This window comes from Eretmochelys imbricata, chromosome 3, assembly GCF_965152235.1.
Source record: "Eretmochelys imbricata isolate rEreImb1 chromosome 3, rEreImb1.hap1, whole genome shotgun sequence".
In the NCBI taxonomy this organism is placed as follows: Eukaryota; Metazoa; Chordata; order Testudines; family Cheloniidae; genus Eretmochelys; species Eretmochelys imbricata.
In genome coordinates, this window is record NC_135574.1 from 120190416 (window position 1) to 120214800 (window position 24385).

The 24385-nt window shown below is 42.5% G+C and overlaps 1 protein-coding gene across 2 annotated transcripts in view; it reads right to left on the bottom strand.

Annotated features, from left to right (window-relative positions):
• EZR (ezrin) overlaps window positions 1–24385 on the bottom strand; it is a 54001-nt gene that overhangs the window by 16347 nt on the left and 13269 nt on the right. For both annotated transcript variants that reach the window (XM_077813283.1, XM_077813282.1), the window contains exons 3-5: window positions 15951–16034; window positions 3182–3277; window positions 775–1049 (exon numbers count right to left, since the gene is read on the bottom strand). In XM_077813283.1, coding sequence (XP_077669409.1) covers window positions 775–1049; window positions 3182–3277; window positions 15951–16034 — 455 coding nt within the window. The remainder of the gene's footprint in view (window positions 1–774; window positions 1050–3181; window positions 3278–15950; window positions 16035–24385) is intronic.

Genomic DNA, 24385 nt, shown 5'->3' on the forward strand with positions numbered 1-24385 from the left:
GTTTTAAAGATTATTGCTGTAGCATTTCTGAACAAAACTGTATCCCTCTATAGGAAGTGCAGATGTGTGCTGCTGAAATTAACCTCACTAAAACCCTAAATGCCCCCCACCCCTCAGCCAAGAACAAACACCTTTGGGAGAAGGACTAGTTCATGAAGTGGAACATAGATAATTCCCCATCTCTCCCCAGCAAGCACCCCTGGCTGTCATTGACCAAGGCCACAGTCTCATTCCACAATGGCATGAAGGTAGAACACATGACCCCTTGACCAAGTGGAACAGTTTATGGAAAGAAAAATGCACACCACTGAGACAGTTGGAGGAATGAGCTAAAAAGAGAAGTTCATTTTTGCAGCTGGATGTCCGGTACAGGGAGAGTGTGTCATTGGGATAATTTGATTTTAAAAATTAATGATGTGCAAAAAGAACTTCTCCAGGTCCAGGGATATTCATAAAGGCAATCTGCTGTTCCCCAGTCAAAACATTCCTGCTAACAGTTGCTAGTGATTAGACTTGGGGGTGGGAGGGAATCCAAACTCTGACTGAAAGAAGTGAAAATATTCCCTTATTTATTTTCTGATGAAAGGAAGTATTGAATAGTGCCCTCCAGTCATGCACATGCAGCCTGGATGGAACAGAGGACAATGAGATGCAAAGGCTTTAACTTTTGAAGAGTCATGCCTTCTGATCATACCATTTTTGGGGGGAGTTCAAATAGCTGGAATACACTGGAAGACTCAGGGCAGTTTTACCCTTTTATTTTAAAGCACTCACCGTTGAGGGATCAGGCGTTCAGAACTGAGGTACCCAGACTTGTGTAATTCTTTATTGTAGTCTCCAAATTTGGCTTGCACAGCATAGGAGCCAAGAAGAACTGCTGTTTCAGGTGGGCAGTAGATCTCATCGCTGAGGATCCCTTCCTTCACTTGCAGGAAGAACAGCTTCTGGGTGATGTCCTGGATCAACTCCTCAGGCACATCTTCAGGGAAGAACTTGGCACGGAATTTGAACTGAAGGGGATTTTCCTTTCTGACTTCCTGAGCAGAGACCTGAGACAAAACGAACACACAGACCCAAAAACTGAGCAGATGGCTAACTGATAATAGGAGGGGTTTCTTTCACAAAGAAAAGGGTTTTGACGGTGTTCTAGTACAGGTTTACAGACCAGATTACTTAAGGAATTTACTGTCAATATGGCCCCAACTCTGCAACAAACTCCCGCACCAGCATGGGATCCCTTTCAAATCGATGGGCACCTGTGTAAGTGCCAGGGTCCACCCATGAGGCATTCATTGTAGGATCACTCCTACAATAGCACAAAATTTAACACACAGCTAATTCAAAAAGCAGCCCTGTTTAGTTACAAGAAAAAGGCAAAGATAGTATCCTTCTTACACTCCCTAGCAACTCCTTTCACTCAATCAGGGATCTCAAATCACCACGAGGGCCAGATGAGGACTAGTACATTGGCCTGAGGGCCGCATCACTGACACCTTTTAATATAAAGATACAAAAGCCCCCCGCTCTGTCCACGCCCCCACTCCATCCCTTCCATGAGGTCCCACCCCTGCCCCACCTCTTCCCACCCCTTCCCCAAAGTCCCCACCCCAACTCTGCCCCCTCCCTGCCCCTATTCCAACCCCTTCCCCAAATCCCTGCCCCACCTCTTCTCCACCTTCTCCCCTGAGCATGTGGCTCCCCACTCCTCCCCCTCCCTCCTAGAAAGCGCTAAGTGCTGCCAAACAGCTGTTTGGAGGCAGGAAGCACCAGGAGGTAGGCAGAGGAGCGGGGACACAGCGCGCTGGCGGGGAGGGAAGGTGGTGGGCGAGGGGAGCTTGGTGGGCCGCAGCAAATAACTCCACGGGCTGCATGTTTGAGACCCCTGCACTAGATAGTGGGGACAAATGGATACTACTTCAAAGGGGTACATGTGCCTCAGACTGATCTATACTCCATGCCAGATGGTTTTGTTAGGGGAGACTAGAAGAAAAATGAAGATCTGTTTGCATTTTAAGCAACAAACAGAAGACCACCCCAAACTACGGTTCATGGAATGCCTGTGGTTCCATGTGCTCACTCCATTGCTTCACAGAGTGCTCTCTCCCCTCCTTACTCCCAGCTGCTAAACAGCATGAAAAGTATTTAATGCTCTTTATGCATCTTATGTGGCAAAATACTCAAAAATTCATTTGCTGTCATTTCCATAAATCTGTCACGACTGAAAAGTGCAGTCGTCTGACCTAGTGGAGAACCCAGTTGCATGGCCAACTTCCTGTTCCTGTGATGGGTTTATACAGAAGCTGTGAACCAATCAGGACCCCAGGCATTCTGTCAGCATCCAGGACCGGAGTCCTCTGTTAGGGTTCAGCTTCTACTCCAGAAACTGTTAGCCGGTCCCTAGGTGGCAGGTTGGAACTTACTAGCTCTTAAGAGTCCAGTGGGCCAGGGTTTAAGACCTGAAGTCCCTGATAATACAGGAGCAGAGGACTTCCACAATACACTCTGTATATTCAGGAACACAGGAATAGAAGAACTGCCATACCGGGTCAGACCAGTGATCTGTCCAGTTCCTTGTCTGACAGTGACCAGCACCAGACACCTCAGAGAAAGGTACAAGAAACTTTACAACTGGCAGATTTGGAATAATCTGTCTGCTCACCAAGGGCTCATCTTAATCCCGAAAACATCTGAAAACCACTGAATGAAGAGTACATTAATTATAGCATAACACTTTTTTAAAATCTAGAAATGAACCATCTATTCTAATGAGCCTCGCAACTAATTCTGTGCCATCATGGAAGATTAAGCACCATAAATTAACAGGTTCCACTCAGAGAAATAAAAATAGCTGCTTATTTTGTGGAAAGCCCTGATGTGCTGGGGCTAGACTCAAGGTACATCCTGATAAAGTGATTGCAAACAACCCTATCACATTTATACACCAGACTGCCAATATGCATGCGCATGAATGGGAATGACCCTCTGGTTTGCCAGACCATTGTTCACAGGATTCCTACCACCCTAAATCAGCTGGTTCTCTTTAAAAAAAAAGTCAGAAACATGGAGTTGTAAGGAATTAACAACAGCATATACAGGACAGACATCAGCAATTGATATCACAGCATGACTCTTACACCAAAAGTTAGCCTAATTTCAATAGTTAACCCAAAATCTCAATTACCTTTTTATCAAGTTTCAGCCAAGTCGGAAATCCTTTGTTGTCCACATACTGAAGACCAAAGTACCATACTTCACGCAAGCCTATTGTCTTAACCACCTAAAACAAAATAATAAGAGAGAGTTAATATACCTGTAAAATGTTATTTGGACTATCAGCTGTCTTAGCTGAACCCTCCCCCCAACCCACACACCCACCACCCACATCTAATTAATGATCTAACAGGCCTCCCTTCTTCCCATCCACCCAAGGTTTTCAGCTTCAGGACCTCCAGCTGCAGCCCCTACCTGATGAGCTAGTCTATCCAAGAATCTGATCTCCCAGACAGGGAAGAAAAAAGAAGCCTGGAAAACAGGAGGTAATGGAGCATTAGCTGCGTATTTCACCTCCCAAAAAGGAGGGTGAGAAATGACGGATGGAAGGCCTACCATCTGTGCATACATATCAGGGGTGACTGATGGATTTTTGCTTCATGATACTACTCAAGCAGAATTGCTTGGTATAAGGCACTTCGAAAGATGTATTGGTTGGAAGAAGGGAAAGGGGAGTTCACAATTGTATCTGGAGCCAGTGGATACCACTATTTTTAAGAATCAAAATGATGAAATTATAAAAGCCCCTCTCCTCTAAGGTTTCATCTTCACTGCAAAAAAATGGTACATTTTTACCACTGGAAATTAACCCACTAAAATCCTTGTGGAGACAAGGCATGAGCAGTTTTTCTGTGAGGCAGCTAGGTGAGGTCAGCCCTATACCTCTGTCTGCAGTTGAGGTCACTGTAAACACTATAAGTGCCTCATATCCACTAGGATTTTAGGACTTGTCTACATATAGGGTAGTTCTTGAGTAACTCCATGTGTGGACACTTATCAGGAATAAGAACACCTGGTTCCAGTGGGTTAAGCTAAACAGCAATGAGAACAAGGTACTTTTATTCCACATAAGGGTCCATACATGGAGTTACTCAGGAACAACCCCACGTGTAGACAAGCCATTGCAGTGGAACAGCTAACAAGTGTTATCCCACAGTAGCGCACACACCCCTCTTTTGGCAGCAAAGAAAGTTTAAATGTAAGCGCAGATACAGTACTTAGCACAAACTAGAAGCACCTCTAGGTACTTCTATTACAGTAGCATCTAGAAGTACCACTCCTATTGTGTTAGACAGCTGCCAGCTTTCAAGTAGTCCCTTCCCTGAAGATTTTACAATCTAAACAGACAGATGGCGTGAGGGTAAAAAGGCTCAAAGATGTGAAGGTATTCATCTAAAGGCTCCACAGCCAGTGGCAGAGCTAGCGCAAGAAACTAGGTCTCCTGACTCCCTGGCAGGGATGCTGAGAGCCACTGAACCAAACTGTAAACCCTGGATATAATGGAAACCACTTCAAGCCAGGGGGTTCTGCAGCACACCCCCATCCAGCACCTATGCTTCCTGGCCAGAACCCTATCCACTCATTCTCAGACTGTGTGGTCTGTTTGCCTGAGGGACTATGTGCTGAGCCTAGTCACCTGCTAGGCAAGGCTGAGAGCTTCTGGGAGAGGGGGAACCTGTACAGGAAGGATGGGCTCCACCTAAACCAAAACGGAACCCGATTGCTGGCACTTAAAATTAAAAAGGTCATAGAACAGTTTTTCAACTAAGGGCTGGGGGAAAGCTGACAGATGCGGAGGAGCATGTGGCTCGGAGAGAGACATCCCTATGGGGAGGATCTATAAATGGAGATTCCCTGTGTCCTAATGAGAGGAGGATAGAAGAGGATAAAATACAGGTAGGATTTGATGAGAAACAGTCAAAAGAAAAATGGCAGACAGCTAAAAAGTGTCAAGTTTTTAAAGTGCTTATATACAAATGCTAGAAGTCTAAATAATAAGATGGGTGAACTAGAGTGCCTCATGTTAATTTAAATTAGGATATTGATTTAATAGGCTTCACAGAAACTTGGTGGAATAAGGCTAATCAATGGGACACAGTAATACCAGGGTACAAAATATATCTGAAGGACAGAACAGGTCCTGCTGGTGGAGGAGTGGCACTATGTGTGAAAGTGTAGAATCAAATGAAGTAAAAATCTTAAGTGACCCAAACTGTACCATAGAATCTCTATGGATAGTAATTCCATACTCAGATAATAAGAATATAGCAGTAGGGACATACTACCGACCACCTGACCAGGATAGTGATAGTGACTGTGAAATGCTCAGGGACGTTCGAGAGGTTATAAAAATAAAAAACTCAATAATAATAGGGGCTTTCAACTATCCCCATATTGACTGGGTACATGTCACCTTAGGATGGAATGCAGAAATAAAGTTTCTTGACACCTTAAATGACTGCTTCTTGGAGCAGCTAGTCCTGGAACCCAAAAGAGGAGAGGCAATTCTTGATTTAGTCCTAAATGGATCACAGGATCTGGTCTAAGAGGTGAATATAACTGGACCGTTTGGTAACAGTGACCACAATACAATTAAATTTAACGTCCCCGTGGCAGGGAAAACACCACACCAGCCCAACACAGTAGCATTTAATTTCAGAAAGGGAGACTACACAAAAATGAGGTAGCTAGTGAAACAGAAATTTAAAAAGGTACAGTGCCAAAAGCTCACACTGAAATGAGAAGATCTTATTTAATTTCCCTCAGGAATTTGTTCTATATTGGGGTAAATGCTGAGAGGGCTAGGGAGGTCCATGTGTCTATGGAGAATGTATGTGGACATAATCCAAAGCAGACACACATTTTTAAAGTCTCATTTATCCCATCATGATATTCTGTTCCAGAAACTCTTCCCATCGCTCATCAAACAATTAAAAAGAACAAGAGTTGGGGATCAGTTCCCCATCAGAAACCAGTTAGCTCTGGGGGCTGCAGGTGAACAGCAATACTCAACTATGTCTAATTGAAAAGCTGCATTGAGAGAGTGTTGGGTTTTTATGTTTTGAAGGGATGAGATTGAAACGTAAACTGACCTTCATTTTAAAACTCCCACACCTGAATCGTTTCTGGTTGCTGAGGCACTCTGCTGTGTGACAATAGCTGCTATGCAGAATAAAGCTATAGTCTACCCAACATCTTGCCATAGTCCATGCAGAAGTTGGCTCCCAAGGACTCCCCAACAGTGCAATGTAAAGGGCAATTGTAACAAGGTAATGACTAGAAGCAGGCTTTCTATTTGAATTAAGAAAAGGAAAGTCTTCTTGATTAAAAAAAAAACCCAACCTATAAACTACCGTAAAGGGATAACATCCACTTAAAAACTTCAGACTATGTGCGTGTGGTGGTGGGCTTACCTTCTGCTATTGCAAGTGACACCTAAGATTAGAGAGAAATAATTTTCCTGCTCTTTCATTTTGTTCACTTTGCATTAGGTGTGTAGAAACAGTGAAACTGACTAGGAACGTAAGACTTGCTAGACCCAGGATCCACCTAGTTCAGTATCCGGTCTCCAGTAGGGTCCAGCAACAGATGCCTTAGGGGAAGGGGCAAGAAACCCCACATTAGGCAGATGTGTGATAATCTGCCCCCTCCCCCCAGTTGTCCTAACCCCTAATAATTAGATTGTCCTAAATCCTGAAGCATGAGATTTAATATCACTACTCAGTCAGTCCATTATTTGTGTGGGCCTTTGCCCAGCAATGGGAGACTTTAAAAGGAAAGGTGACTGTGAACTCAATTTTCATTACTAAAGTACCAGTTTATTTCCAATTTAAAGTCACAATCTGGCAGTGAATTTTTTCATGTGTGTTTTAGGGAGTGTTTTGATTAAAGAGCACTTATAGTCTGGCAAAAGCCACCACTTGACTGAACACATCTAACTTGGGCTGCAGAAACCTCACTGCTGGTGATGTGAAAGTATGAAAGGAATCAGATAGACAATAATATCATAGCTGGAGTTTTCAGGGCTGGCAGTCGGAAGGCGTCTTTCTTTTGGGAGGCAGCACACTTTATCTAGAAATCCACAGAGGATTGATTTTCTCCCCGCCCCCATGTTTAGAATCACTATCTGGAGCAGAATTGGACTTTCAGTAGTCTTCTGCCGAAAGGAGCCACAATGTATGCTATTCTCTCAAGTTATGCTTTCTGTATAAGTGTTTGTAAATACACCCATGTTCTAGAAGAGAAACAGATGTAGACCACTATTTCCTTTTTTGGTAAACATCCTACTTAGAATGTTTACCATTGTTAGAATGTTGATATTGTTAAACTTACAGATTTCAAAAGACAAGGGAAAATATCCCATCCCTCAAACTAGAATGTAGAGCACTGGAAGTATAACATCTAGTATTCATCTTAAATTGGCCTAATTCATTACCCCAGTAGCCTAGTTTCAGGCTTTTGAACATCAGTTGGTTTTCTGCTTGTAGTAATGCGAAGGGCTTGTCTATATGGGGGAATTGATAGACTAAGCTATCGCAAAACAGTTATTCCACTATTCCAAACAACTTCCCTACGTAGACAAGCCCAAACAAGCCTGTAAATCTAAGTGTACCTGAAAGCAGCAGAGTAAGATTGAAATCTGCATGAGCAGGCTCTAATACGTGTAGTGCAAGCTCTGAAAACAGAATTTGCTAGTAATCCGCAAAACTTACTGTGTGTATAGCAGACCTCTCAACCTTTATTTAACTAGAAACTACTTCACTGGCTTGTGTGAAGATTTTTTTTTTTAAAATGATAAAATAGTTAAGCCTATGAATGTTCCAACCCCTTTCCTTTTAGATCAGGCTCATATTCAGAGTCTTCATTCTTTTCCCACAGTACAAGGTGTTTCACAATCCTGGATTCCTACAATCTTTCACAAACAGCCACTAGTTTCTGCATGGTAACTTATGGGTAATGGAATGGGATCAAGTTTGTGGCACACACTCTTCCTTTAAACCGCTTCTGAGAATACACTTGGGAAGGCAACCCCTACTTTGAGAGCTTCTGGCTTAATTAACAAACAATTTTTGTGATTAAACTTAAGATCTGTAGTCCAGTTTGTGTCATTCTGTTTGTACATTCACACTGATCAAATATCAGTTAGCCAAAACTTAGTCCCATCTCTATCAGTGGCTGATCTCCCATCTAGTCAATATCTTTAATACAAACAAAATAATAGGAAAAGTACTGAGTTAAAAAGCTACATACCATCTGCTTATTTTTTTAATTATTGCATCATGTAATTTTTTTAAGTACCTATGCAAAGTGTGAGCACATGTTAATTCTATATGACTTGTTAAAATCACAGACCATCATGGAGTATGAGCGAGCATTTTCACATTCTTGTGATCTGTGAAAACCTATCTTGAGTGTAGTGCCTGGAGTTAACATTTCGAAATCCCTAGAGGGTAAAGGGAGCAGCATCTGTCAAGTAGACCATTTGTAATAGCTTGTCAAGGTGAACTAGGTTATCCCCTGCAACAGAGGTAGTCTATTTTTTGTCAGGCTACACATTTCTTGGTCAAGGTATAGTCAGGGTCCAGACTCCCAGAGAAAAACAAAATAAAAAAAAAATAAGTAACTACAATTTCTGGGTCCTTTCAAAGGCATCTGATGGTCCAGATTTGGCATGTGGTCTGCCTATTTGAAGGACAGGGTAGTCAATAAACTAAATAATGTATGCTATCAGCTAAAATAGTGTCTTGACTTTTTAAAATTAGTACAATTGCTTTATTTGATCTGGAAAGAGCCAAATGATGCTTGAACTTAAAAGCCTTTTTAAATGAGTTGTAACCTTGCAGGAGAGTAGATTTAAATATAGTTCTGTTGAACATGATTTTAACTTAAAATGGTTTAATTGTACTGAGGACAAGGCTTAAGGCCTTCATTGCAAAAATGAGCAAAATCCTGCTTGCCTAACTCATGGAGTACTCCTATTGGCTACCATAGTGTTTCCTAAGGGACCATTCAAAGAAGAGCAGTAGGATTAGGCCCTGCAGTGTGACTGTGTTGGTTGTAGGCAATAAAAATAACTTTAGTATGTGGTCTTATTTTTTCATCTTCCCCTTTCAATTAGCATGCTGCTGTTAGTTGGCTTTCATAGAATTACGAAGCATCTTACTCCATCTGGAACGGATACGAGACTCTAGAATTTGCTGCTTCAGTACTCTTTACTTGCCTTCTTGACCATGGGAAGCACGCACACCCATATATATATATATATATTTTAAGTTGTTTTAAAAGGTCTCAGTGGTGAGCTGATGCATGAATCCAGTTACTAGATTTTGTGGTTTGACCCAGGTTTTCTGTATTACCATCCGCACACAGTCAAATCCTGATTCAAAATCAGAACTCATGAGATTTAACAAAAAAGTTAGGCTTCTTTGTCTTCAGTTGCTGGGGGCAGATTTGTGTGTGTGAGCTTAACTTCCATTGAAATAGGAGTTAGGCACCTAAATGCATTTAAAAATCTGACTTTGAAGACTTGGGGCTCATTTTTTTAAGCTTTTCTCTGCAGCCATGGAGGCTAGAAAACTATATATTTTTCAATTAAACTTGAGATTTTCTGATTTCCACCTGTAGCACTCAGGTTCTTTAATAAAAACCTCCCATCATGACACTTGCAATAAAAATCACGAGAACTGGGCTTTGTGCAGCAGAATGGATTTTGAGAGTTGGCGTTCTTGTCACCATTATCTCCCTGCCAGAGAGTTTGGAGTAAAGCTCAATTCCCCACTCTTCAAAATACAACTGGACCTCAGGAACCTCTCAGGCTTTTTGTGATGGAACAAACCAATTCTGCCGCTGGGAAGGAGGAGGGATTTTAGTTATGTACCAGGTTTCAGAGCAGCAGCCGTGTTAGTCTGTATTTGCAAAAAGAAAAGGAGTACTTGTGGCACCTTAGAGACTAATGCTCAAATAAATTTGTTAGTCTCTAAGGTGCCACAAGTACTCCTTTTCTAGTTATGTACCAGTTACTCGTTGCTGTGTGTTCCTCTTACCACCTACCACCGTCAAAAACCACAGATTTTAGTGGAGTCTTCTGGCTGACGACAACATAAGATTCGTTTTGACCTAAAGTCTATTTTTAGTAAAATTAGCGTTTCACTTATGAGTCAGCCAAAGTAGGGCACAAGAATCATATGGCTCGCATTCCGAGTTGTGCAAGAGCATATTCCGTTTTTGTTTTTGTTTTTTTAAAATGGCACACTTCAAACAAGGGGAAATGGCCCCCACAGGTGTGTGAGATGACCTTTATGTTCTTAAGTAGGGCATCTAGCTTGTAATTCCTCTGGAGAGATTACACATTGAATTCCAGTTTCCCTTGAGTCATGTGCATTGCTGTAACTTACAGATTGTCTATCACTAATCAACCATGGCCACTGAATCTAAACACCCCCCCTGTGGTAATCAACATAGTTGCTGAGTTTTTTTTTTTTAAAAGGAATTCTCACATGCTAACTGCCAGCTTCTGGCTAAATTCAAGGAAAACAATCATTTCTGCCTGAAATATTTGACTTGCATCTATAGCAGGCAACACTAAAGACTGAGGATAAGATTTTTCAATAGTTCCTAAATCATTTTTGAAAGTGAGACTTTGGTACTTTTGAAAGTTATACCCTGAAAGATTCAAGTAAATATATTCTCCTCCTTCCTGCTGCATCCCTCCTATATTTTCTGGGTAGCAAGTCAAGCCAGATCTACAGGTAGCCACAGTAGCTAGGTCATATAACTAAATGCTGCTTCAATTAAAAGTCATTTTATTTGAGATTTGGCAAACAGTCTATAGATTTCAAATCTAGCCCAGGTCTGTAGTGATCAAAAGAAATTAAAATGGTTTCATTCTTACAATAAAATGTGGTATTGCAAGTTAGCGTTCAAGTACAGCAATGAATGCAAGACAGACCAAAACAAAAGCCACTCAGACTATCTTTTCTATAGAAAAGGAATCCACACAGTTCCCACAAGATTGAGTTGGCTCTGGCCAATTCTTGTCTGAAATGTCTTTCAAAGTGTACTGACAACATTTGTACAAAGAATGCATGCTATTCAGCCAGTTCTGCCTACTTGAGCTGAAAGCCAGACTACACAGCCTTTTAACAAAAGGACCAGTAGAGGAGCAAAGAAAAACTGTTTGACCCAACTCATTCAACATTTTGTAAGAGACGTTAAGCTAAAGTTGCCATTTTTGTGTACAGTTTTAGTCTCTCTTTCCAAGCAATATTAATGCTCTGTTGGCATACAGGAGTCTTTATGATTACAAAGAAGTTCTCCTTCAAGCAAGAGCTGTGAATTCATCTCTCATATATACAGAAGCATAGCTAGGTCTTTGCAAAAAGCAAGCCTAGGATAAATTAGGCCATTCTTGGCCTATTTCTGTTCTACCCAATCAGTGAGAACTCTTGGGTATTTGTTACACGTACAAAAAAAGGTACAAAAAGGTTTACAAAAATGCCACTTGCCTCAATCCAATCACTGCCTCTTCCTTGTTCTAAGCCACAGCAGCCCCACCTCCTACTAGTGACAGCAGGGATGAGCTCATGCTGTTTCTTTTAAGCATATCCTCAGAGCAACAGCAAGAGGAGTGGCTGCCCATGTTCTTCAGTGCCTATAATGAAGTGAGCTTTAGCCCACGAAAGCTTATACTCAAATAAATTTGTTAGTCTAAGGTGCCACAAGTACTCCTCATTCCTTTTATAAGTCCTGTGTGTCTTGAAGAACCCACAAACACCAGTGGCCAGCCTCTTTGCTTTGTCCTAATGCACAGGGTGGATGTGCCCTGTAAAAAGCGGTTACACTTAATATACAAAATGCCTGACTCTCCTGGGGTCCTGCTACTCTGCAGCCAACTCACATCTGCTGTCCCTCAGTTTCCTCCTTGCTTCCCCATCTACACAGAATGGTGATAAGGCAACTACCAAAGGCAGGTACTTAGACTTGAATCAAGAGGTGTTATTGTAGAAGTGCAAGGTATTACAGCAATTCATGTACGCAATATTTTAACCCAGATATTTAAAAAGCTACCTGATGGAAATAAGTGTGTTCATCATATTTATATAAACAGTAGAACCTCAGAGTTATGAACACATTGGAAATGGAGATTGTTTGTAACTCTGAAATGTTCGTAACTCTGAATGAAAGGTTACAGTTCTTTCAAAAGTTTACAACTGAACATTGACTAAATACAACTTTACTATGCAGAAGAAAATGCTGCTTTTAACCATCTATCTTTTTAACCTTTCCCTTTCTTTTTTTAGTAGTTTACGTTTAACAATGTACTGTACTTGCCTTTTTTTTTTTTTGGTCTCTGCTGCTGCCTGATTGCGTACTTTTGGTTCCAAATGAGCTAATGTGATTGACCGGTCAGTTTCTAACTCTGGTGTTCGTAACTGATGTTCTAGTGTATATTCAGTTATTAAAAGAATTCTCCCTTAACACACAACCCTCATATTGTCATATAGACCTATATTAGGTCGACTTACAGCCAGTGATGAGCTGCCAAAACCTTAACGGGTTCCCTCCTCACCCCACGAGGGGGTCGTTGCCCACCCCCTGGGACTCCTGCCCCATCCAACACCCCCACTTTCCTTGATGCCCCCCCCTCCCCCCCGCCCAGGACCCCTACCCCATCCACCCCCCTTCCCCTGAACCGGGCAGGAGGGTCTCGTGGGCCACCATAGTGGGTGCCCACCCCACCCCTAAGAGCCAGAGACACCTGCCGGGGGCATGAGGTGGGGAGTCCCGGCGGGCAGCTCCCAGGAAGCATCTGGCAGGTCTCTCTGGCTCCTAGGGGCGGGGGAGCATAGCTAAGTGGGGGGGAGCGGTCGCTTCCCCACTGATCACATCAAAAGTGGCACCTTAGGTGCCGACTCCCTGGGTGCTCCGGGGCTGGAGCACCCACTGGCAGCTCCCCACCCCGCGCCTGGCCACAGCTCACCTCACCTCCGCTCCGCCTCCTCCCCTGAATGCACCGCCCCACTCTGCTTCTCCGCGCCCACCCCTGGCTTCCCACGAATCAGCTGTTCGGCAGGAAGCCAGGGAAGACTGAGAAGCAGGCCACAGCTTCCCGCTCAGGCTGAGGGTGGTAGAGGTGAGCTGGGGCGGGGAGCGATTCCCCTGTGCGCGCCCGCCCGTGCGCCCCCCCGGGTTACCTGCTGCAGCGCTGGCGGCCCTCCTCACGCCCCTCCCCGCCCGAGCTCACCTCCGCTCTGCCTCCCTGGGCCTGAGTGGGAAGCCACCACTTGCTTCTCAGCCTGTCCCGGCTTCCCGCACGAACAGCTGATTTGCAGGAAGCTGGGGGAGATGGGGGGTGGAGAAACAGAGCAGGGCGGTGCGTTCAGGGGAGGAGGCGGAGGCGGAGCAGAGGTCAGCTGGGGCCGGGGGTGGGGCAGGGAGCTGCCAGTGGGTGCTCTCGGAGCACCCAGGGAGTCAGCACCTAAGGCGCCACTTTTGATGTGATCAGTGGGGGGAGTGACCGCTCCCACTGCTCCCCCCTTAGCTATGCTACCCCGTCCCTAGGAGCCAGAGGGACCTGCCGGATGCTTCCTGGGAGCTGTCCCAGGTAAGCACCGCCGGGACTCCCCACTTCGCTCTGCGCCAACCAAATTTTCCCCTTGGGTGCTCCAGCCCTGGAGCACCCGCGGAGTCGGTGCCTAAGGTGCCACTTTTGACCGGTTAAATTTAGAAGCCCTTTCACAACCGGTTGTCCCTCATGGAACAATCTGTTTTAAAAGGGCTTCTAAATTTAACAACTGGTTCTAGCGAACTGGTGTGAACCGGCTCCAGCTCACCACTGCTTACAGCCCCTGCAGTAATTACTGCGGAGTTCATATCCACACTACCCTCCTTCCGTCAGTGGTGTACATTCCACCGACTTAAGAGGGACAGTATGGGAAGCCCAGGCAGCACCCATGCTCTCGTGTGGAGCATGGAGCCAGGACCCCGGAGGCAGCCTGGCTCCCAGCAGGGAGCCTGTGCAGGGGGCAGAAGCCTGGCTGGGAGTGGGGAGGATTTTCTTGTCAATTTCACAGCTCCAGCCTGGAGTCATGAAATTGACAAGAATGACAGCCAACAGCTGACATAAGTAAGCAGCATTTACATGGACATAGTGGCCCTAACTATACCAATATAAGCCCTACGCCTCTCGTGGAGGTAGAGTTAGGCCTTGTCTACACTACAAAGTTTTGTCAGCAAAAGCTGCCTTTGTACACACTACAAAGCTACTTTTGGTGGCAAAATTCTGCTGTTTTGCCAACAAAATAAAACCACCTCAACGAGAGGCATAAAGCTTTCTGCAGCAAAGTCAAAGTGACAAAGCATCAGTGTAGACACTGCTGTTTGTTTTTGTCCACATAAGTGGCTTCCACCAGTATCCCACAATGCCTGCTGTAACCGCTCTGCTCACTGTTTTGATCTCCGTTGCGCTGCAAACATGCACCCCTCCCCTTTCAAAGCTACCTGAAGTATCCAACAGCTGAGCGGTGCTGCTCCATTTGGAGAGCAAAGAGCAAATAATTAAGGTGGAATGCTGCTATTCTGCCCTGCACTAGGAACAGGGTGGGGGGGGGAGGGAGGATGGGGGACTGGACTGCTGTGCTGCTTTGACATCCCTCAGCACGGAGAGCTCACAGAGCTGCTCACAATACTGAGCTGAGGAGGCTGTGGAGAACTCTGAGGGAATCATAGAACTGCAGGCAGGCAGACAGAGCGGGCTGCTTCGGGAGAAGCTGCTGTGCCGCCAGGGCCTGACGTGTCCCCCTCCCCCAGGACAGGTCAGTCAGCCTGCTGTCTCCCCCGCCCCAGACACACTGCTCTCCTCTCTCCCCCCAACACACTTCAGTTGTCAGCTGCTTTTTCAATCTAGTGGGACTCCCTGTGATTGAGAAACCTGCATCACATAATGCTGTACCTGCCCCATGAGGCACTGCAAACCCTTCTCAAAGCACCCCATGGCCAGTTGCACAGTGGGATAGCTACCCACAGTGCACTGCTCTGTGTCGATGCAAGAGCTGCTAGTGTGGATGCACTCTGCCGACACAAGGAGCTAGTGTGGACATGCAATGGCGGTTTTAATTATGCTGCTTTAATTAAAGCACTAACTTTTGCTGACAAAAATTAGTAGTGTAAACAAGGCCCTATTATGTTGGTGTAGTAGGGCACTTATATTGATGGGAGCAAGGCTGTAGTGTGTACACTGACATAGTTAGGTTGACAATCTACCCTATGTTGCTCTAACGGTGTACTGTAGATCAGGGCTCATTTTACAGTATGCCCTCTACACCAGTAGAAAGACAAAAGTCACTGTAATCTAGACAAGACATATCAGTAGCTTAGGGTAAGACATTACCCACATGAAAAAGTTTTAAACAGCTCATTCTTCACAGGACAGCACATCAGCAATGGAAGAAACTAGCACGGTGCACAGTGAAACCTTTCCAGCACGCTCTACTGTACCTCTGGCACCCGGAGAAAGAAACTCAATATAAAGCGAGGTTTCAGAGTAGCAGCCGTGTTAGTCTGTCTTCGCAAAAAGAAAAGGAGTACTTGTGGCACCTTAGAGACTAACCAATTTATTTGAGCATGAGCTTTCGTGAACTACAGCTCACTTCATCGGATGCAGTTTCCACGGTATGCATCCGATGAAGTGAGCTGTAGCTCACGAAAGCTCATATTAAAAATAGTGGTCATTTATTTATTTATTTAAAAAAATATTTGCTTATTTATTGTGGCGAAGTCCAAAGGCAACAGTCAGGCTTTAGAATACCTCATTGTGATAGGCCCTGTACAGAAGAGAAATGGCTCCTGACCTGAACAAGAGCTTACAATCTAATACGGTTTCACACACATGCACAACTGACCTGGTCAAATAGCTGTTTGCCTGTAGTGTTGGGCTGGATGGCAAATTCCAGCTCCGCATCCATAGTGGTAACTCGAACATTGAGCTAAAGAGAAAATAAGTAGAGTGTGATTTAAAAAAAAAAATATTGAAAAACCATATCATCAGTGTGAACTATATGTATATTTCAGAGAACCAGTACTGTACATGTTTTTAAGCATTATTTCCAGTAAAAATAATTCTTAAAGTCATTGTAGGCATCTTTATCTCACGGACAATGAGCATTAACAACGGCTCTAGTCTCTTGCTCTTTTTTTTATTTTGAAAAGACTATTTACATTTTAGTGTATTCCTCAATTAGAGTTTTGTGTTATCACGTAGACAAAGTTAATTAAGGGCACTGACTTCACTGGCTTATCCAGATTGCTCCACAGGTTTTGTTACTCAGCCTGGAATTGGATTGGACTTCTGGTTAAATGAGAAAGCATTTTAGTGTTGATTGCTTCTGAGCACAGCACATGGTGAGCAAGGACCGCATGCTGCATTTAAGATACCCCTTAATCCTAAAAGGATGTCATAATGACCAAATTAAATTTGGGATTTAACATGAGGTTTTAAAGGTAAAAGGCAGCCGATTATTCTTCCAAGCCAATCAGCATTAATCCAATAAACATCAATAATTATGCTTATAACAGATCTACTAGGCATGTAAAAAGGCGTTAAGGGAGGTTTAAGAACACTGTGGAACAAGTATTTTAATAATAATAAATCTGATTAATTGTGTTTATTTCAAAGGCAAAAGGAGTGATCAAGAGTATAAAATGGAAAGGTTAGTATTGCATGCAGAACACTAGAGATATTTTACTAGTAAACAAAGAAATTGCCTATTAATTAAAAAAAAACCAGGAAAGCAGCAACCAAGCCTGCAGGAAGTATCATAAGGAGCAGCCCAGAAAAGGATTATCTGAAGGTATGATACAACAATACTGTCACCTAAAAAGTATTGCACTTTGCACACCTCAGGAAGACTCCTCCCTTCACCCCCAGGGTTGCAACATAAATATCCATAAGGGAGAGGTAAAAAACCATGAGAACAAGAACCTGAAACCACAGGCAGTTTTGCTACGTGAGACGAGGGAAAGGGGATGTGATGTACTCCTCCTCTTCCTTCTTTGTTCCATGTATAATTTGCATTTCTAAAATAATGCAAGGATATTTTTATTTACCAGCTACATATTGTACATTTTGGTGTATTTTTCCACCTCCTTAGGGGGAAAAGATGGAGGCATCATTTTATGAATGCAACACTATGGAAAGCCAAAACTAACAGACCAGAAAAGTCTGCTATAGTTGAGAAACTTCTATACCAGTGAAATTTAAAAAAAAAATTTAGACCAGGATTAAGAGGTAGAAGAGAAATATCTGCCCTTTTGCACAGTGTTTCAAGTTTAAATAGCTTTCTGCTACTTAAAAATAATGTAGATACTGGAGACTGTCCTTTAAAATTATAATTTATATATGAAACTACACTTACTTCAATTGTAAAATATTGGCAATACTAGTTTTAATGTATTTAATTACAAAATGGAACACCTTCAAGTTAGAACATAAGACACTTTCAGTGAGTTACATAGGTGCCAAGAGTCATTAAAACAACAACAAGTTATTAGAAAAATCTCTCCATTCCTTCCTTCCAGTTATTTACCTGTTGGAGAATCAACAGTTGCAAAATTGTGTGTCCCCCGTGGCCAAACCCCAGAAGTTGTCTGCTAGATGACCCAATTTGTTTAAAAACTGTCAAGCATGAGAGAATTTTGAAGGTTCTAGATTTCTTTTCAACTAAATCTAAACTTTTCAAAAGCTTCTTTTCCACTCTAGCTCTAGTATTTGCAGAGTTCTAGGAGCCTTAAAAATGTAAGACAGTACCCAATTTCCATGCTTATAAATAAAGCAAGCTTTTTCCTGTCAAAAGGGAAGGATTTTCCAACTCGACAATGTGCACTAGGGGTACCGGGCGGGGGCCATGAAAGCGGAAAAAAGTTCTATTTAGAAATGGCAAGACCAAGAGTTCAAGATCTAACCCTTGCCAAATAAGAAATCTTCTTGCCCACCCCCTGCAACACAAGAAAGTCAGATAATATTATACACTAATCTCTCCCCACACCCTCTAAGGAATGCTTACATTCATAATCCTTAAATCTGCAGTTCCTTTAGATTATTTACAGTTTTGGCTGAAAGCCACATTGTGGGGTAAAGTACATTTTTGCAAAGATTTTAGGGAGGTTGAAAGGATATTTTTCCTACTGTCGTAGAGTTGAATCCTACTGCCTACCTATACATGGCATTCCAACTGACATAAGAGACACTTCTTGATTTAGTAGTAACTAGCACATCATTATAGTATGATTGGGGGGAATATTAAGAGTTCTTTATCTCCCTAGTTTGAAAGGATATCAAAGATTAAGTACTCCAATAGCAAGGTATCCTCCTGGTTATACTTCATTTTTAAGAATTGAAAGAAGCTACAGAAAACAGCCATACAATCAGCTACTGTGCGCCCTTATAAAGGTCCCACATCTCACATTTATTTTTCAGTTGTTTAAACAGGGGTTAGCTGTAAGAACATAGGGCAAAACTGTTAATGTGTAAACTATCTGCTCTCTGTTGCAGTGGGGCTATACCATAATGCTAAACATGTATTGGACTGGCTGCCTGGTTCATCCAGATATTAAATTTCCTTAGACCGAGACAACGAAGGGACTATAAAACTAAGTTAATGAACCCTCTCACTCTGCATTTCAAAAAATGGTTCATGATCAACTTTTAAGTGGCCAGCAGAGCTAAGGGAAGGACTTGGTTCTGAGGCCTGGATCTCTGTCAGTGCCGAAGAGGTCAGACAAGGACTTGGATAGCTGAAGAGACTGATTTCTAGAAAGAGAAACATGCTTTCAATTATCCACTGTACTTTCAAGGGTCTGTGGCCTTCCTGGTAAGGCTATGGAGTCTTCCATCTAAGAGGCCCCCCCCGCCATTCCTCCCTCCCTCCTAATAAGCCTTGTTCTAAACAAGAGCTCTGTGGTCCATCTGAAAGCTGATTCTGGGATATTCACACAGAGACATGGTAGAAGTTTTTGGTCTCTGAGGCAAGGTAACAAAGGCGATGTCTAGAGCCTAAGCCTCCTTGAGACCATTGGTAGGAGTCAGGGATTACAAGGACTTTTTTTCCCCATAAGGTGAGGTCGATGCCAGAACTGTAATCAGCAAGGCCCATAGAAAAGTAGTGGCTACAGATGAGAGCCAAAGCAAACAGGCAGACAATCTAAATTGCATAGGTACAGACAAAATGGAGAAGATGCTATGGTGGGAGCAGATAGACTACTAACCTATCAGCAACAGAAACCTCAGTGGAAGGGAGTTAAGGAGGAAGCCTGATGCATAAGAGGGAGACTTCCAAAGGGGAAGTCATCTCTGCACGGGACAGCATGACAGCTCACCATTTAGGACATCACTAATAAATCTTGGCATTATCCCAAGACTGAAATTTGGCCCTTAGCTAAGGGAGAGCAAAACCCACCAATATGGTAGAAGCTCAGAAAAGTAAAAGGGATAATGTATTTACTATACACAATGTATGAAATATTTACACTTTAGCATATACAAGTGCTGAACAGTAAGATGCTGGCTTTCCACATTTAGGCCCCAATCCTGCAAACACTTATGGACATTGAATAATTTATTCACAAGCATAGAATTAAGTAGGCATGTATATATTTATTTATTTATGTTTACAGGATCAGGGCCAAAACAAATGTATTAAATATTGTGTTGTGTTTTCATATACAGAAGTTTAAAAAAAAAAACCAAAACACATGGCTTGGCCTGTGCAGAGAGACTCTTGTGCACTCGGAGTGGAAAAGATGAGGAGAATGAACACACCCCATCCCAGAGCCAGAGAGAGAACTGTGCAAGTGATGAACTATATAATCATCTCCTCTCTTAGCTTTTCAGCATGATCATAAAATAAGTTTACACCCAGCCTTGAGTCAAACTGCTCAGATTTAAGATCACAGTTTTTACAAGCCTTATCTACTGGACTATGGAACACTAAGCCTATGATTTGGACTTGAACAATGTCTACTCTGAACAACCTACTTGTTATTGGGACAGAAAAGTGGAAGTATGAAGAAAAATTTAATTCAGACCCACCCATAAATAAGGCTGCTCTGCTCCTACCTACTTAATCTAGTATCAGATCAGCGGTATCTTTTTAAGTAGGGCTCTACCAAATTCACAGTCCATTTTGATCAATGTCATGGTCATAGGATTTTAAAAATCGTAAATTTCATGATTTCGGCTATTTAAATCTGAAATTTCACAGTGTTGTAATTGTAGTGGTCCTGACCCAAAAAGCAGTTGTGTGTGTGTGGGGGGGGGTGTGCGGGGGGGGTGGTGGTTCTGATACCGCTATCCTTACTTCTGCGCTGCTGCTGGTGGCAGTGCTGCCTTCAGAGCTGGGTAGCTGGAGAGCAACGGCTGCTGGCCAGTAGCCAGCTCTGATGGCAGAGCTGCTGCCAGCAGCAGCACAGAAGCTGTGGTATGGTTTAGAAACTGGGCAGTTAAAATTCAGTGCAAATCTGATTGTGGACACTTGAACAGATTTTTAATTTGAAATGATTCAAGAGTGTCCACACGAGGTGGGTTACACTGCTTTGACTATGCCAGTCTCTAAACAGATTTAAATTGGTACAACTTGTGTTTAGATAAGGCCCCATGTTCAGAAGCTGTAGAGAGAACAGTACAGGCAGACACCTGTAGTTGCACAGGACCCCAGTGAAGTAAATGGAACTCCACACTGAATTCCAGCCACATGGTTCTCTTTGTAGGATTAGGTCCTTAGCAATCTAGATGACCTCTTAAAGTTGCAGAGGATTTTGAAATAAAACGGTACAAAAAGCATAAAACGCAGCTTAGCGTGAAAACAGCTTTTATGCTATTATCTACTAAACTCATCACTGGGTATTTCTGTGGTGTGTATCAGGAATGGGTTCCAGACTCCTTGTAACTTTTACACCTTGCAGGGCCAATTTGTTGGTTTACTAATCCCTCATTAAGGGCAATTAAACTCAAGGCATCTTCCCCCTCTTCATCTCTTTTTTTTAAATAGGTCCCCTCTATCATTATCCTAAAAGGTGACCCACAAGAGGAGGAAAAATATTTGAGCTTGTGACCTTTTTTACTTCTTTATAGGGATAGCTCAGTGGTTTGAGCATTGGCCTGCTAAACCCAGGGTTGTGAGGGTTAATCCTTGAGGGGGCCATTTAGGGATCTGGGGCAAAAATTGGGGATTGGCCCTGCTTTGAGCAGGGGGTTAGACTAGATGACCTCCTGAGATCCCTTCCAACCCTGATATTCTATGATTCTATACAGTGCATAAATGAGGCCTGAAAGGTTTATTCTGAAGACTATTTTGGGGATGGAGGGGTGGTACATAGGATAAAGGTCTTCTCTACTGCAGAAGACACCAATGTCTGGAAAATTAGAGTATGAAAGCTGAAGCAGTTGAGAAGGCAAGGGATTTTATAACCAGACTTTTAATCTGTGGTTTGTATTTCCATTCTTCAGCAAAGGCTCAGACAACTATTAATTTGAACTACAATGTTTAAGGAAGATTTAAGCTTTTTTTTAAAAAAAAAATTAGAAGTCAAGAACTAGTCAAGGCTAATCCATGATCTATTTGTTTTAATTCTTGATTTTCTGGCTAAAGAGAAAAGCATTCTTTTCTACTCAGTTTTCCGTTAGGCTTGTATTTCCACTTCAGTGATGGAATGAAGTCATGTACTTTGTGTGTTCCTTTGAAACATTACTTAATTTCTGAACCAAAGTTCTTCAAAATAAATAAAAGGCAGCAAGTCTGATGTTTTTAGTAGCATAAGCTGTTTGACTTAGCATGTACACTCACTGAAAAATTTCAGAATGGAATTTTAACCCAGTCTTTTTAAATAGTTGTGTTCTAAGTTATAAGGACCAATTTTGTGCTTATCCTCTTAAAATAGTTAATTTGTAACCCAACATTGCTTGTAAAATAAAGAGACTCCTCTTGAAAAAGTCTATTGAGACAGGAGTAGGAGAAGCCATTTGTGGAAACTACCACTGTTTCCAGTCATTCCCTCCTTGATCATCTTTTATTTCATCACGAAATCTGCAATGTTGTTGCTCACTAAACTAGCCTGTCTTGGTATTTTAAGTTTTTTGGATTCAGTAGAAAGATCAAGAGAGACATTTGACAGAGAATGTCATACACATCTTTTAAAGTGTTCTGTGCCAGTATAGTACAAAAGAAAGGTCAACTAATTTATAATGTTTGGGCTTTAATGTAGATTTTAAAGGTTATACTGCCCTCTGTGATCATAATGTCCCTCCCAAGAAGTTCTATGGAACTGCTCTGAAGGAAATCAGTCTTCTGGGTACCTCTGAGCCAGGAAACAGCCAGCACTACTTTCACCTTTGTCTGCCTATCCTCCCTTTCCTAAACAAGGATCCTAGTTCAATTTCCTCTGAAAGTGCCAGCCTCCAACTGCCCCAGGTAACAAATATCAAGTTCAGATTGGCTCAAAACTTTAAGTGCTTGCTAGCAGCTTGGGTGGGGAGAGGGGAAGAAGAGAACAACTGCAACTCACATACCTAGACAGATAACATGGTAAGAAACACGGCTAGACTGGCACTAAAGTTTTAAGTTACAGAATACGGAAATACTTCTTAGTCATACAGCATGCTATGAACTTGTCTTTACCAGATGGGACTCATCTGTGTCTCTAAAATAAATGACACTATCAGACTGCTAAGAGATACTTGCCTCTATACAAGATAATCTTTTCTATGATGCAACATCTGCTTATTAACACTGAACCGCAAAACATTACATCTCAGATATTAGTTTCTCCTAAATGTTTCTTCTCCCATTACAAGCAAATGTGGGCATTAGGTCATATTCACCCAAATTGCCCCTCTTCTCCCCCCCCTCCCCTCCCACAACATGCAGTACAATTAAAAGTTATTTTTCAGGGTTTACAAAGCAGATTTAGAACACCAATCACTAATGTTTAGATAGTAGATAAAAATTCAAATTGGACAGGCTGGACTTTGTCACAGACCTTTTGTGCCTTTCATGGCAAGGTGGGAGAAACATGCTGAAAGTAAATACAGCAGCTCAATAACCTTAGGAAGTTCAGTTTTTAAAAAAGTATATTACATAGCTTCAGATTGTCCCATATGTTTACTGCATCTAATTTACTATACTTCAAGGGCAATTTTTCTAACAAGAAATCTATCAGTTTTAATATAGTAACTCATGCCTTCTTAAATGAGTTTTTAGTACACAGTAGTATCTATCTACTTACATTCATCATTTAAGTAAGGGCATGGCTACACTGGAAACTTCAAAGCACTGTGGCGGGAGTGTTCTGAAGCGCAAGTGCTGGGAGAGAGCTCTCAGTGCTCCTGGTAATCCACCTCCAGGAGGCAATTAGCTCCCAGTACTGGTAATGCAGCTCCCAGTGCTTGGAGTCTGTTTACACTAGCGCTTTAAAGCACTCTGACTTGCTGTGCTGGGGGGGGGGGGGGGGGGAAGGTGAGGGGGTGGTGTGTGATTTTTCACACCCCTGAGCCAGCAAGTTAGAGCACTATAAAATGTAAGTGTAACCAAGCCTTAAGAGTTCTTGTATTGGCAATATCCTAGAAACAGATCCAGGAGTCACAATCTGAAATCTACTCCAGGATAATTATGTAAATTTGGGGAATCTCAGCTAAATAGCACTTGAAAGAACGAGGGTCAAGGAATTTGTCATTTTCCAGCTGAGGCATACTTCCCCTTTGCTATATAAATGTAATAAAAGCTCTTTTGACAGTAAAAGGATTCAAAGCAACACAAACTATGAATTTTAGCTACCATTCTATAGAAGGGTGGCAAGAGAACTACAAAAGAAACAGTGTTATAAGCTATATAATACTTCTACTAGGATTCTGTGAATTAAACAGAATAATTTCTTTTTTTTTTTACTTTCAGATGTTAGTCGGTCACAGGCAGAACGCTTATCAGTGCAAGTTAGTGAGGTTTTACTTATTGAATAAAGTGGGAGGTAGGCAGGATTTTTTTTTTTTTTAAAAGATAGCACAATTACTGACAGTGTTATTTTCTTACATAAAGAAACGAGAGGGTGAGAGAGATAGGAATATGGCAATGCGAAGTGTTGCCTAGAATACAGCCTCCTTTACAGGAGAATTTGTGGTTCTAGGGTGGCTAGTCCAGGGCCCCAATTCTCTATTACCCTACCCTCATGTAATTATTTATGGCACGGCAAAGTGAGTGTAAAACACCAACACGTCAGAATGGTAGTTGTCACAGTTCAGGGCAATGACATCTGTATCCCCCCTCAGTGATCCAGCAAGGGCACCCACTTT